This window comes from Anolis sagrei, chromosome 2 (genome assembly GCF_037176765.1).
Source record: "Anolis sagrei isolate rAnoSag1 chromosome 2, rAnoSag1.mat, whole genome shotgun sequence".
NCBI classification, from domain to species: domain Eukaryota; kingdom Metazoa; phylum Chordata; class Lepidosauria; order Squamata; family Dactyloidae; genus Anolis; species Anolis sagrei.
In genome coordinates, this window is record NC_090022.1 from 222361059 (window position 1) to 222372764 (window position 11706).

At 45.4% G+C, this 11706-nt stretch overlaps 1 protein-coding gene across 1 annotated transcript in view; it reads right to left on the reverse strand.

The window, feature by feature from the left end:
- KLF9 (KLF transcription factor 9) overlaps positions 1-11343 on the reverse strand; it is a 35103-nt gene extending 23760 nt beyond the window's left edge. Inside the window, exon 1 of the mRNA XM_060762213.2 lies at positions 10548-11343. Coding sequence (XP_060618196.2) covers positions 10548-11181 — 634 coding nt within the window. The 5' untranslated portion in view covers positions 11182-11343. The remainder of the gene's footprint in view (positions 1-10547) is intronic.
- Between the last annotated feature and the right edge of the window lie 363 nt (positions 11344-11706).

An 11706-nucleotide genomic window follows, 5' to 3' on the forward strand; every position in this document is an offset into this window, starting at 1 on the left:
AAGGGGCAATGAAAAAGCTTCCACCTAAACATTAAGAAGACATTCCTGATGATATGAGCTGTTCAGCAATGGAATAGATTGCTTTGGAGCAGGAAGGACTCTCTAACTTTGAAGATCTTTAAAACAAGGTTGAATGGGCATCTTTCAGGAGTGCTTCAGTTGTGTATTCCTGCATGGCAGCAGGTTGGATTTGACAGCCCTTGTAGTCACTTCCAAGTCTATGATTCTAGGAAATGAACATTTGATAACAATAACTGTAAATAATTTCAACAAAAGTAGTCCACTGTACCCTGCAATCCTGCAACCTGTTATACATATTATATTTAAAATCAAATAGAGTGCATATATCACTAGCATATGCATTAAGTACCGTAGTAACAGGATTCTTGCAAAGGGAAATCCTTCCTGCCAAGCCAGTAACTTCAAGTAGCCATTTTGTTCACGAGACTATATCCATGAGCCATCCATTCACATATCATATTTCTCCCTGTGAGTAAACAATAGAGGAAGAAAAAAGGTGGGACTTCTGATGTGAAAATACAACACCAGACGGTGGCTCAGAAGGGTGTACAAGGACAAACAACCCACAGCAAGGAGCTTGTTCCACTCTCCATTTCTGCACTCATTTCATTACTTAAGGGAAAGACATTTTTTACATATATGGATGTATTCATATATTATCATCTAGGTAGCCGAGCTCTGGGTAAAATGGAACTTTTGGGTTGCACATATCCTGCAAAACTCCTTGTGTTTATGTATTAAATGGCACTGCCATTTGCTCCCTATGGGGCACATAGGCAACCTCAAAATGTACTTTGTTCCTTCTTTGCCCTCTTCTAAAATTTTGTTATGCTACTGGCACAACATACTGTGAGAGTCCTCTTTCAGTAGATTAGTTTTAAAGTCCTTAGGTAATTCTCATCTTGTCTTCACCTGCAATTGCAGCACTTTAATGTTAATTACCATTGTGGACTTAAGGGGTGGGAAATATGCAGCCCTCCAGATGTTGTTGAGCTGCCACTCCCAGATTTTTTCATACTTTCCTATGCTGGCTGGAGTTGCTGGGAATTCGAAGTCCCATGGCATTTGGAGGGCTGCACGATTTTGGATCAAGGAGTTATTAAAAATGTAAGTTGATATTATTTGTGCAAGAATCCTGGAACTCACACCATGAAACATGGGAAGGATGCATTATGCAACCATCAAATCCCAACTTTGCAGCTGAGACTCTGACTTATGGCAACCCCTGCAAGATTTATTTAGAGGTGGTTTCTATTGCCTTCCTCTAAGGGTGAGAGAATGCAACTTACTATGGACATTCAGGGGTTACTATGGACTCCTGTAGTTCTACTCCAACACTTAAAAACACTAACCATGGGGGGCTCCCAGGGATACTTAGTGAGATACAGCATGACCTCTGTATCTGTGGAGGAATATTTCTAGTCCTTACTGAAATGAAGGATTTCCAGCCCAAGAATATCAAGGAATTGTACTGGAAGATCTAGACAATGCCCAGTGAGTGCATATTTTGTCAGATGGAGCCCCAGGTGGCGTAGTAGGTTAAAGCGCTGAGCTGCTGAACTTGCTGACAGAAAGTTCGCAGGTTCAAATCTGGGGAGCAGTGTGAGCTCCCACTGTTAGCCCCAGCTTCTGCCAATCTAACAGTTCGAAAACATGCAAATATGAATAGATCAATAGGTACCACTCCGGCAGGAAGGTAATAGCGCTCCATGAAGTCATGCTGGCCACATGATATTGGAGGTGTTTACAGACAATGCTGGTTCTTCGGCTTAGAAATGGAGATGAGCACCAACTCCCAGAGTTGGACACAACTGCCAGGGGAAAACCTTTACCTTAGATAAAACATAACATGCCCATCCCTCACTGAGCATTTTCTAAGTCCACCAGTACAATTCCTTGATATTCTTGGTTGGAATACCTCTAAATGAAGAAAAAGCTTGAGTGAAAAATTATTGTAAAAATCTAATAGTTAGATTTACAGACCACAGCACTTTCACTCTCCATCTTCATCTTGATCTTCCACTACCTTCAAGATTTTCATGGTTTGGACTATGATAGATTACTCTTGCAGGGCGAGGCCAGAACAGACAAGGGGTTGAGGTTCATACAGCTGTTCACTGGCTTTCATGTTCCCATTCACTGGGGTGGACCAAGCCTATCCTAAATTTGAGAATACAATGGTTCCTACAGCTGGGAGATCTCGCTAGAAATGCTTTGTGGCAAGGGTACTGGAATGGCTGAAACTGCCCGTGTGCTCATACATCTTAACAATTATAATGAATCAGAGCTCAGTGAAGAACATGTTACTCAAGGAAAATGAGTAGGAGGGTGAACATGGGTGCCAAGAGCAGAAATTCAGTCCCTGTTCTTCAGAATAAAATTCAAGAGCATGTGATAAGCATTAAAAATGTAAGACAAAAGAGTAGCTGAAGGCGAACACGCATCGTCTTTACACTGAGGCTGTGAGAGACTGCATAGTAAATCAGACTGATGGCCCAGAAACCAGATGCAGAAAGGGGTTATTATTGTAATCTTAGAAAAGTTACTTTTTTCTACTGCAACTCCCTCTGCCTGAGTGAGTCTGGGAATTATAGTTCCAACAAGTAACATTTCCAGGCTTTGTTTTGTAAGCTACTGGAAGAACTAGAGATAGGAAAAAGAGATGTGCTGATGAAAAATGAAAAGGGGGGGGGGGGGGGGGATACTAGAGCCAAAAACAAGATCTGACAGAAGAACATAGTCAGGAAATGCCACTTTATAGCTGTGGAATGCAACAAGAACCACGAGTTTCCAATCTGGCTGGCAAGGTTTATATTTGCATGTAGAGCTCACATGCTCATTCGCTCAGGACAACACTATATTGATCTACTGGATCAAGCTATGAAAGACTCCCTTGCTTTTCTCATTTGCATCTGCTGCACTTCTGCTATAGTAGTATTTCTGGTTCATACTAGGTCACATACTAGAACAACTGTGCTTCTTCAGATGTTGTTCTGTTCTAGTATAATTTCCATTGACCCTGGCCATGCTGGTTGGACTAATGAGCTAATAGGAGCTGGAATCTAACAATATCTGAAGGGCCTCTACTCCTCTACTCCAGCACTTATTTGAGACTGTTTCATCAGTCATTTGTGCCATTTATAAATGTTGCAAGCAATCATCCAGCAATACATTTACTTACTATAAATTGCTGTTATTTCAAATCAAATCTCAAAGTATTGTTTAATAATTGCCACACAGCACCTTTCTTGGTAAAAGACACATGGCTAGATTCAATGTTATTCTCAACTGCAATCAGTTCAAGGTTGGGAATCATGTGACCTTTTGGTTGCTGATGGACAGCCACCTTCCTCCTGTCTTTCAGAAGGAAACTTAAGACCTGGCTATGGGACCAAGCATTCAACCAGTAATAACAGCAAGTAAAAGAAGTTTTAAGACAATGAATTGACCTGGACTGGACCTTGGACTCTGGATCTTGGATTCTGATTTTAACAGGCATGTTTTTAATCAATTGTTCAATTACTGTTTTTAATATTTTAATGCATTGCTGATTGTTGATTGTTTTTATGATGTCGGTATCCTATGATGCTTTTGTGAGGCCGCCATAAGTCTCCCCTCGGGGGTGAAAAGGGTGGGGTAAAAATATAGGAAATAAATAAATAAAGTCCTAGCATTCCAAGCCAGCATGAAGGAATTCTAGGAGTTGCAGTCTTCTGAAGGGCTGTTCAGTTCCCACTCCTGAGTTAGATCACTTAATCAATGGGAGAATCATAAGTCAACACTTACAAATGTCCTATTGATTCCACCAGTCCACTCTGGTTAGGATTAACAACTGGATTTAGTCTAGACTTGAATAACTGATGCTATTCACTGAACTAACTTGGTGGGGAAAAGTCTTGAGCTCAAAAATCATTTGAAGTAGTATGCAAGTGGGCATATATATAAACATGATCGGTCAATGAATAATGCAAGTACTTTACATTACTAACTTACAGAAGGGCCTTAGTCAATAGTTCTGAGGAACAGCAATCAGATGCTCTTATCAGTAGAATATAAACCAGTGGCAAGAAGCAGGAACATGCATGGTATTTTTGATACTGCAGCAGTTCAGACGAACTTGAAGCTTGCTCATGCTGCTTCTTTCTGTCTTGCAGTTGAAAGATTTTGTTTATTAGTTCTAACTTAATGAAAGTCAATGCATTTCTACCACTTTAGGTATTATGCTTCCTACTACCATGTGGATCCTTTCTCTTCCCCCTCCTTTCATTGCTAAAAGGAAACAAATCTCGCATAAAAACAACTGGCGTGGCATTTCAGGCAAGCGAGCACGACTTTTGTGGCTTCATAAATGAGTGTACCAAGCAAGCGGGCTGGTGCTCACACACGGTCTTTTCCTTCCTGTGTTCTGTGTTTGTAACCACAGGAATCACTGCTGAGTGACACACGACACTCCTTTTCCTGTTCTTCTTCCATCCTGCACAGCGCACGATGCCAGTTCCGTGAGCAGAAAAGCAGGGCTGGGATTCTCTCCCGGGTTTCCTTCCAGAGCAGTGAGAACTAGGCCAGAACGACACTTCAGCGGGAGTTCAGCCAGGATCCATGTTTTGCCACTCCCTCCTGGAGGGAGATGCAGCTTTGTACACAGATGCTTAAATACTATCTTTTACTGGCTACTAAAATGAACTCCTTTCTCTCTCAGTCCAGTTTTATTTTAAAAGACATCAGTGTTCCATGCTGTTTCCCCACGTGTTTTATTTACAGTGGTATTTTATGCAGAAATACTAACACTGAGCATTGTAAACCTCTGCTTTCCCCCTCTCTTTTCCCCACTACATTGGCTTCCATGTGCACTCATTTGAAATTGCTATGTGAGTTGGGTATGTAATCAACCTCCAAAAAGAGCTTTTTTTTAAAAAAAACAAACAAAACAAGATGGTTTGCAAGAATCTGAATGACCGCAACATACATATTTCATATATTACTGAGTTAACATTCCACTAAATAGTTGTATCCTCTATCATTCATATTTGCTAGGTTAGAGCATGGATTGCTCTTAGGGCTAAGCTAAGTTACGGATAAACAATATTCACTTTGGCTCCTTGTCCCATTTTTAAATGAAGGAAATTTATGGAAAAATCCTTATTCACAGAACGTAGAAGGAAAGCCTTTCAAAATTTAACCAACTCTGTATCAAGGTGGTATTGGGAATCCTCCTCAAATTAGAACAGTGGTTCTCAAGCTGTGGGTCCCCAGGTGTTTTGGCCTACAGCTCCCAGAAATCCCAGCCAGTTTACCAGCTGTTAGGATTTCTGGTTGAAGGCCAAGACATCTGGGGACCCACAGGTTGGGAACCACTGTATTAGATAATCTCCAAACATGCAACTTCTAGAACAGAGGGAAGTCTCCATTCATCCTACCGAGTTTTCCGCCAGACTGTGTCAAAAGAAGCATCAGATGAACATCAGTCACACCCATTTCCAAAAGGAACAATCTCCAACTCAAATGCAGAGACCTTTTTTCTTGGGAACTGTGGATACCAATCTTATAACCACCGAAAAGTTATATTATGGAAGTGGTTCTCACTGAACAACTGTATCCTCTATCATTCATATTGGCCAAACCAGAGCATGGAATGGCTCTTAGATCTAAGCTGAGTTATGGATAAACACTCAACATTTTTAAATAAAGGAAATTTATGGAAAAATCCATATTCACAGAATGTTGAAGGACATGCTTTCAAAAATCCATAAACCCTGTATCAAGGTGGTATTGGGAATATTATGGCAGTGGTTCTCCTCTATCATTGATATTGGCCAGATCAGAGCATAGAACTGCTCTTAGAGCTAAGCTGAGTTATGGATAAACACTCAACATTCATTTGGCTCCTTGACACATTTTTAAATAAAGGAAATTTATAAAAAAAAAATCATACTGACAGAATGTGCAAGGAAAACCATTCAAAAATCCATAAACTCTGTATCAAGGTGGTATTGAGAATCCTCGTCATATTAGATCATCTCCAAGAATGCAACCTCCAGAGCAGCAGAAGACTCCATTCATCCTACTAAGTTTTCCCGCCAGACTGTGTCAAGACAAGCATCAGATGAACATCGGTCACACCCATCTCCAAGAGCAACCATCTCCAACTCAAATGCAGAGACCTGTTTTCTTGAGAACTGTGGCTACCAATACATAATCTCATAACCACCGAAAAGTCATATTATGGCAGTGGTTCTCACCAAACAGCTGTATCCTCTATCATTCATATTGGGTAGATCAGAGCATGGAATTGCTCTTAGGGCTGAGTTATGGATAAACATTCAACATTCACTTTGGCTCCTTGTCTCATTTTTAAATAAAGGAAATTTATGGAAAAAATCATATTCAGAGAATGTAGAAGGAAAGCCATTCAACCATCTCCAACTCAAATGCAGTGACCCCTTTTCTTGGGAACTGGCTACCAATACATAATCTCATAACCACTGAAAAGTCATATTATGACAGTGGTTCTCAACCTGTTGGTCTCTCAGATGTTTTGGCCTTCAACTCCCAGAAATACTAACAGCTGGTAAACTGGCTGGGATTTCTGGGAGCTTTAGGCCAAAACATCTGGGGACCCACAGGTTGAGAACCACTGTATTATGGTAATAAAACATGTTCCATCAATTATAATCCTACAGGTCATCATTATAGTTTACCCACCATTTCATACTTTCTCATGGATCATATTGAAAAGATACCTATGCAGCATGAACAGATACTACGGGTTTTGTGGGAAAAGGTGGCAAAGGTGGCATTTGCCCATCACTTGGTCCTTCACAAAAGCTCTCCCTTGCTAAACCTACGTGGAAGTGGGCTGTTTGCTCTTTCAAGGCATCACATTGCCATCTGCTAGTGATGTACATGCAATGACTGCAGCATACTACCAGCTGTACTCAGAAGCAGAGAAGGTAGCTCCATATTACGGATTGAAGTTTGACCGAGGAAGAAGCAAGCATACCCTTGGAAATGCCAATTTTGACTCAACACAAGCAGATAAGTTAGTTCTCTAAAATAAAAACGGACCAAAACGAAGACAGCCTTCATATTTCTCAAAGCTAAGTGAGCACAGAATGCCTGTAAAAGGACAGATGTTTTCAGGTTGTATTGAGCATCTCCAACTGCATCCTATGGGCAGGTTCAACCTCACATAAACACTCTGGTTTGCCTTGCCTGCCTTTTTGCTCCCCAGTTAGTGTTCTGTTCCCAGGCAGTTAAGACATTAGGAGCGCCCACGTGTTTCTTCATGAGATTTCGGAAAATACGTCATCAATTCACGCCGACTCATGAAACCTGGCCACGCCCATTGACTTATAGAGAGACAAGATGTGCCAGGAAGGCTAAGCCAGGAACAGCACTAAGAAAAGGCGGCTACTATAGCTTCAGAAGCTAAAGGGGGAGAATCGTGAGGTTAGCTCACTGCGCCACATACTCCTTTATTTATGTTGGGGAAAAAGGCCATTTCCAATGCTATGCCATGTTACATAAAATGGGTGGGAAGGCCTTTGGAGAGAGATAAAAACTTGTCCTGGCAAGAGCTGGTCTGAATCGATTGAAAGCCCTCAAAGCTGTGTGCCTGGCACCATCTCAAGCCATCCACATAGGTCATTGGCTGTCTCTCTCTCGCCCCCCTCCCCCAAAATATGCACACATATTCCTTTTAGCTTCAAATAAGCACTTTTTTTTGAACTAAACAGCTCCTCTACTGGTCTGACATTCTCCGTGTAAGCAGTCTTCAGCAATGTGCAGAGAGGGAGGAGAGAAGGGGGAAAATGCAAGATTGAGTCGCACCAGAAGCAAGCGAAACGCTCTGCCACCCACCCGCCCGCCTGCCAGTCCCGACGTGCCATTTGCCTTCACGCCCTGTGTACCCACATGTACCCACCCGCCTGCTCCCCCCGCTTTTTCTTAGAAGCCTGGAAGAGGGGAGCCCTTTCTGTGGCAGCAGAGAAGCCGAGCCAGCGAAGGAGAGACAAATAAGCAGCACGCAGCATCTTTAAGAGAGGAGTTCAAACGAGGACAACCGACATACTGAGGAGAAAAAAATAAAAAGGCAGAGATGGAGAGAGGCAGGAGCCGCAGAAGCAGCAGCAGCAGCAGGAAGACTGAAGCCTCGCTCGCTCGCCTTTATATAACCGAAGCCATTCTGTAAACAGGTTGGGCTTCCCTGGCAAGGTCTCCGCCTGCCCAACGGGGTCAACCCCCGGCTGCACCTCCTCACCCCCTGCCTTATGTCTTTTAACTCTATGCTCTACCCTGCAGGGAGAGGGAAAAAAATAAAATATATTATGACTATTACTCAGTTAACCCATGGGGATTGGTAGGTGCTAGATAAATGTCATTTCTGGTGGTGTGAGTTATGATTAAAAATAGGTCTGTTACTGTGTCCAGTGCCACGAGCTCTGCATTGACTGGGTATTAATACTGAAATACATTAATCAGAAGGCAACCGAGACAAATGTAACTGAATGGGACACAGTTTGAATGTATTATCAAAACAGCAGTATTATTTCTTCGAAGAAGACCAACCTAACTGAACGTAAGACAATTGTACTGTATGATCAAAACAGCATTGGGAATGCAGTATGATGTTTTGCTCAGTCAGTGAACTGATCTTGGAATCACCATGGAATGACAGGAATTGGAAGGGACCACAAGGGCCATCCAGTCCACCCCCCTGCCCTGCAACTGAGAGTCTATTGTATTATTAATTATTGCTATCATTATAATTAAGCGCCCCTCCCAATATTCTTATGCCACTATTCTTATGCCTTTCCTACAATTTTTCTGTCAGTTGCTTAAGAGTGCCAGTTAACTGATGACAGAGGGATAGAGTGGGAAGGGAGCACCAGGACCATCCAGTCCAACCCCCTGCCATGCAACTGAGAGTCTACTGCATTATTCATCATCATTACTATCTCTCCCTCTTCCAATGTATCTTCTGGTTTCTTTAGAGTTCCAGTTAACTGATCATAGAGCTGGGAGGGACACCAAGGTCAACCAGTCCAGCCCACCGCCATACATCTGGGAATCTAATGCATTATGTATTATTATTATTACGTCTCCCTCTCCCAATATTATGGCTTCAATTGCTTGAGAGTTCCAGTTAGCTGATCACAGAGCTGGAAGGGAGCACCAGTGGCATCCAGTCCAGCCCAATGCCATACAACTGAGAGTCTACTACATTATGTATTATGTATTATTATTATTATTATTATGTCTCCCTCTTCTAATATTATTACTTCCATTGCTTGGAAGTTCCAGTTAACTGATCATAGATGGATAGAGCTGGGAGGGAGCAGGACCATCCAGTCCAGCTCACTGACATGCAACAGTGAGTCTAATCACCATTACCACTGTCACCATCATCATCACCATCATCATGCCTCTGATTATTCTCAGTGCTAGGAGGGTGGGCATTATAATAATAGTTGTTGTTATTATTATTATTACATCTCCCTTTCCCACCATTATTGCTTCAATTGCTGGAAGGTTCCAGTTAACTGATCAAGGAGGGACAGAGCTGGAAGGGGCCACCTGGGCCATCCAGCCGAGCCCACTGCCATGCAAGAGAGAGTGTATTATTATTTTGCATTATTATGTCTTATTATTACATCTCCCTCTCCCAATATTATTGCTTCCATTGTTGGAGAGTTCAGGTTGACTGATCAAGGGAGGGGAGGGGGAGGAACTGAGATGGGAGGGAGCACCAGGGCCATCCAGCCCAACTCACTGACATGCAACAGAGAGTCTAATCACCACCACCACCACTACCACCACCATACCTCTGATTATACTCAGCCCTAGGAGGGCGTGCATTATTATTATTATTATTATTATTATTATTATTAATTGTTGTTGTTGTTGTTGTTATGATTACACCTCCCTCTCCCAATATTATTGCTTCCATTGCTGGAAGGTTCCATAAAACTGATTTGGGGGGGGGGGGGGGGATAGAGCTGGGAAGGAGCATCTGGGCCATCCAATCCAGCCCACTGACATGCAAGTGAGTCTACTGCATTATGTCTTATTATTTTGCATTACTACGTCTATTATTACACCTTCCTCTCCCAATATTACTGCTTCCATGGCTAAGTTAATTGATCATAGAGGGACAGAGCTGGGAGGGAGCACCAAGGCCATCCAGCCCAGCCCACTGACATGCAACAGAGAGTCTAATTACCATTACCACCGTCAGCATCATCATCACCACCATCATCACACCTCTGATTCTTCTCAGTTCTAGGAGGGCATGCATTATTATTGCTGTTATTATGTCTTATTATTACACCTCCCTCTCTCAATATTATTGCTTCTACAGCTGGAAAGTTCCAGTTAACTGATCAAGGAGGGACAGAGGTGGGAGGGCACACCAGGGCCATCCAGCGTGGCCAATGCCATGCAAGGTAGACAATCACCCTCGCCCGCACCCCCACCCCCACCATCATCCTGCCTCTCTCGGCGCGGGCGCGCGCGTGGGGTCTCACCTGTGTGCACTCTGTAGTGGGCTTTGAGGTGGGAGGACTTGCCGTAGACCTTGCCGCACCCGCCGTAGGGGCACTTGTGCCTCTTCTCGGCGGCCAGCTTGCCGGCTTTGGCGGGCGCGGCCCCGTCGTGCCCTCCGTGGGGCGCCGCCGCGGCCCCCTTCTTGCCGGGGCCTTGGAGGAGGGCCAGCGGGTCCGTGTCGGCGGGGGCGGCGGCGGGGGCGGCGTCGTGGTGGCGGGGCTGGGCCTGTCCGCCCACCTCGGGGCTGGCCCGGGCCTCGCTGTCGGAGGACGAGGAGGCGGCGTCCTCGTCGTCGGGGCTCTCGACGCTGTCGCTGCAGACCGAGGAGGGGGGCGCGGGGGGCGGCGGGAGGGGCCGGTACTTGTTGAGGTCCAGCAGGCTCTTGGCGATGGTCACCAGCGTGCAGTAGTCCTTCCAGGCGTCGCGGGGGTCGCCCATGTCCTTGGTCACGGCGCCCGCCGCCACTTCCTCCTCCTCGTCCTCCTCCTCCTCGGGCAGCTTGAGCAGCTCCTCGCTGCCTTCGCGGCCGGCGTCCGTCGGGGCCAGGGACCGGTTGGAGATGGAGACCAGGCACTGGGCGGCCACGAAGTCCATGTAAGCCACGGCCGCGGACATCCTTTCCTCCTCCTGCCTTCCTTCGCTCCCTCCCTCCCTGGCGGCGGAGGAGGGGGAGGGGGAGGAGGAAGAGAGGCGCCCCCTCCCTCCTTCTTTCCTTCCTTCTTTCCTTCCCCAAACCCACGCGGGTGGGGGCGCCTGGGAGGCCGCTCCAAGGGCAAGCGAAAGGGGGCCGATCCAACAAGAAGAAGGCTAGGAACCCCGAGGACAAGGATCCAAAGGGAGAGCAACTTCCTGGCTGGTGTCTCTCGCCTGCCGCCGCCCTCTTTCCCAGGCTGGGTGGGCGGCTAAGAGGCAGGCAGGCAAGCAAGCAGGCAGGCAGGCAGGGAGGTGTCGCAATCGCACCGAGGGCTGCGGATGGTGGGCGGGGTGGGCTGCCTCCTCCTCCTCCTCCTCTTCTTCTTCCTTCTCCTCCTCCTGCGTGGACGGCGTGGGCTTTACATAACCGCGACGACCCTCCCGCGACAGGCGGCGCCTCTACCTCTTGACCCGCGCCGCCGCTGCTGCTGCCTGCCCCGGGGCCAC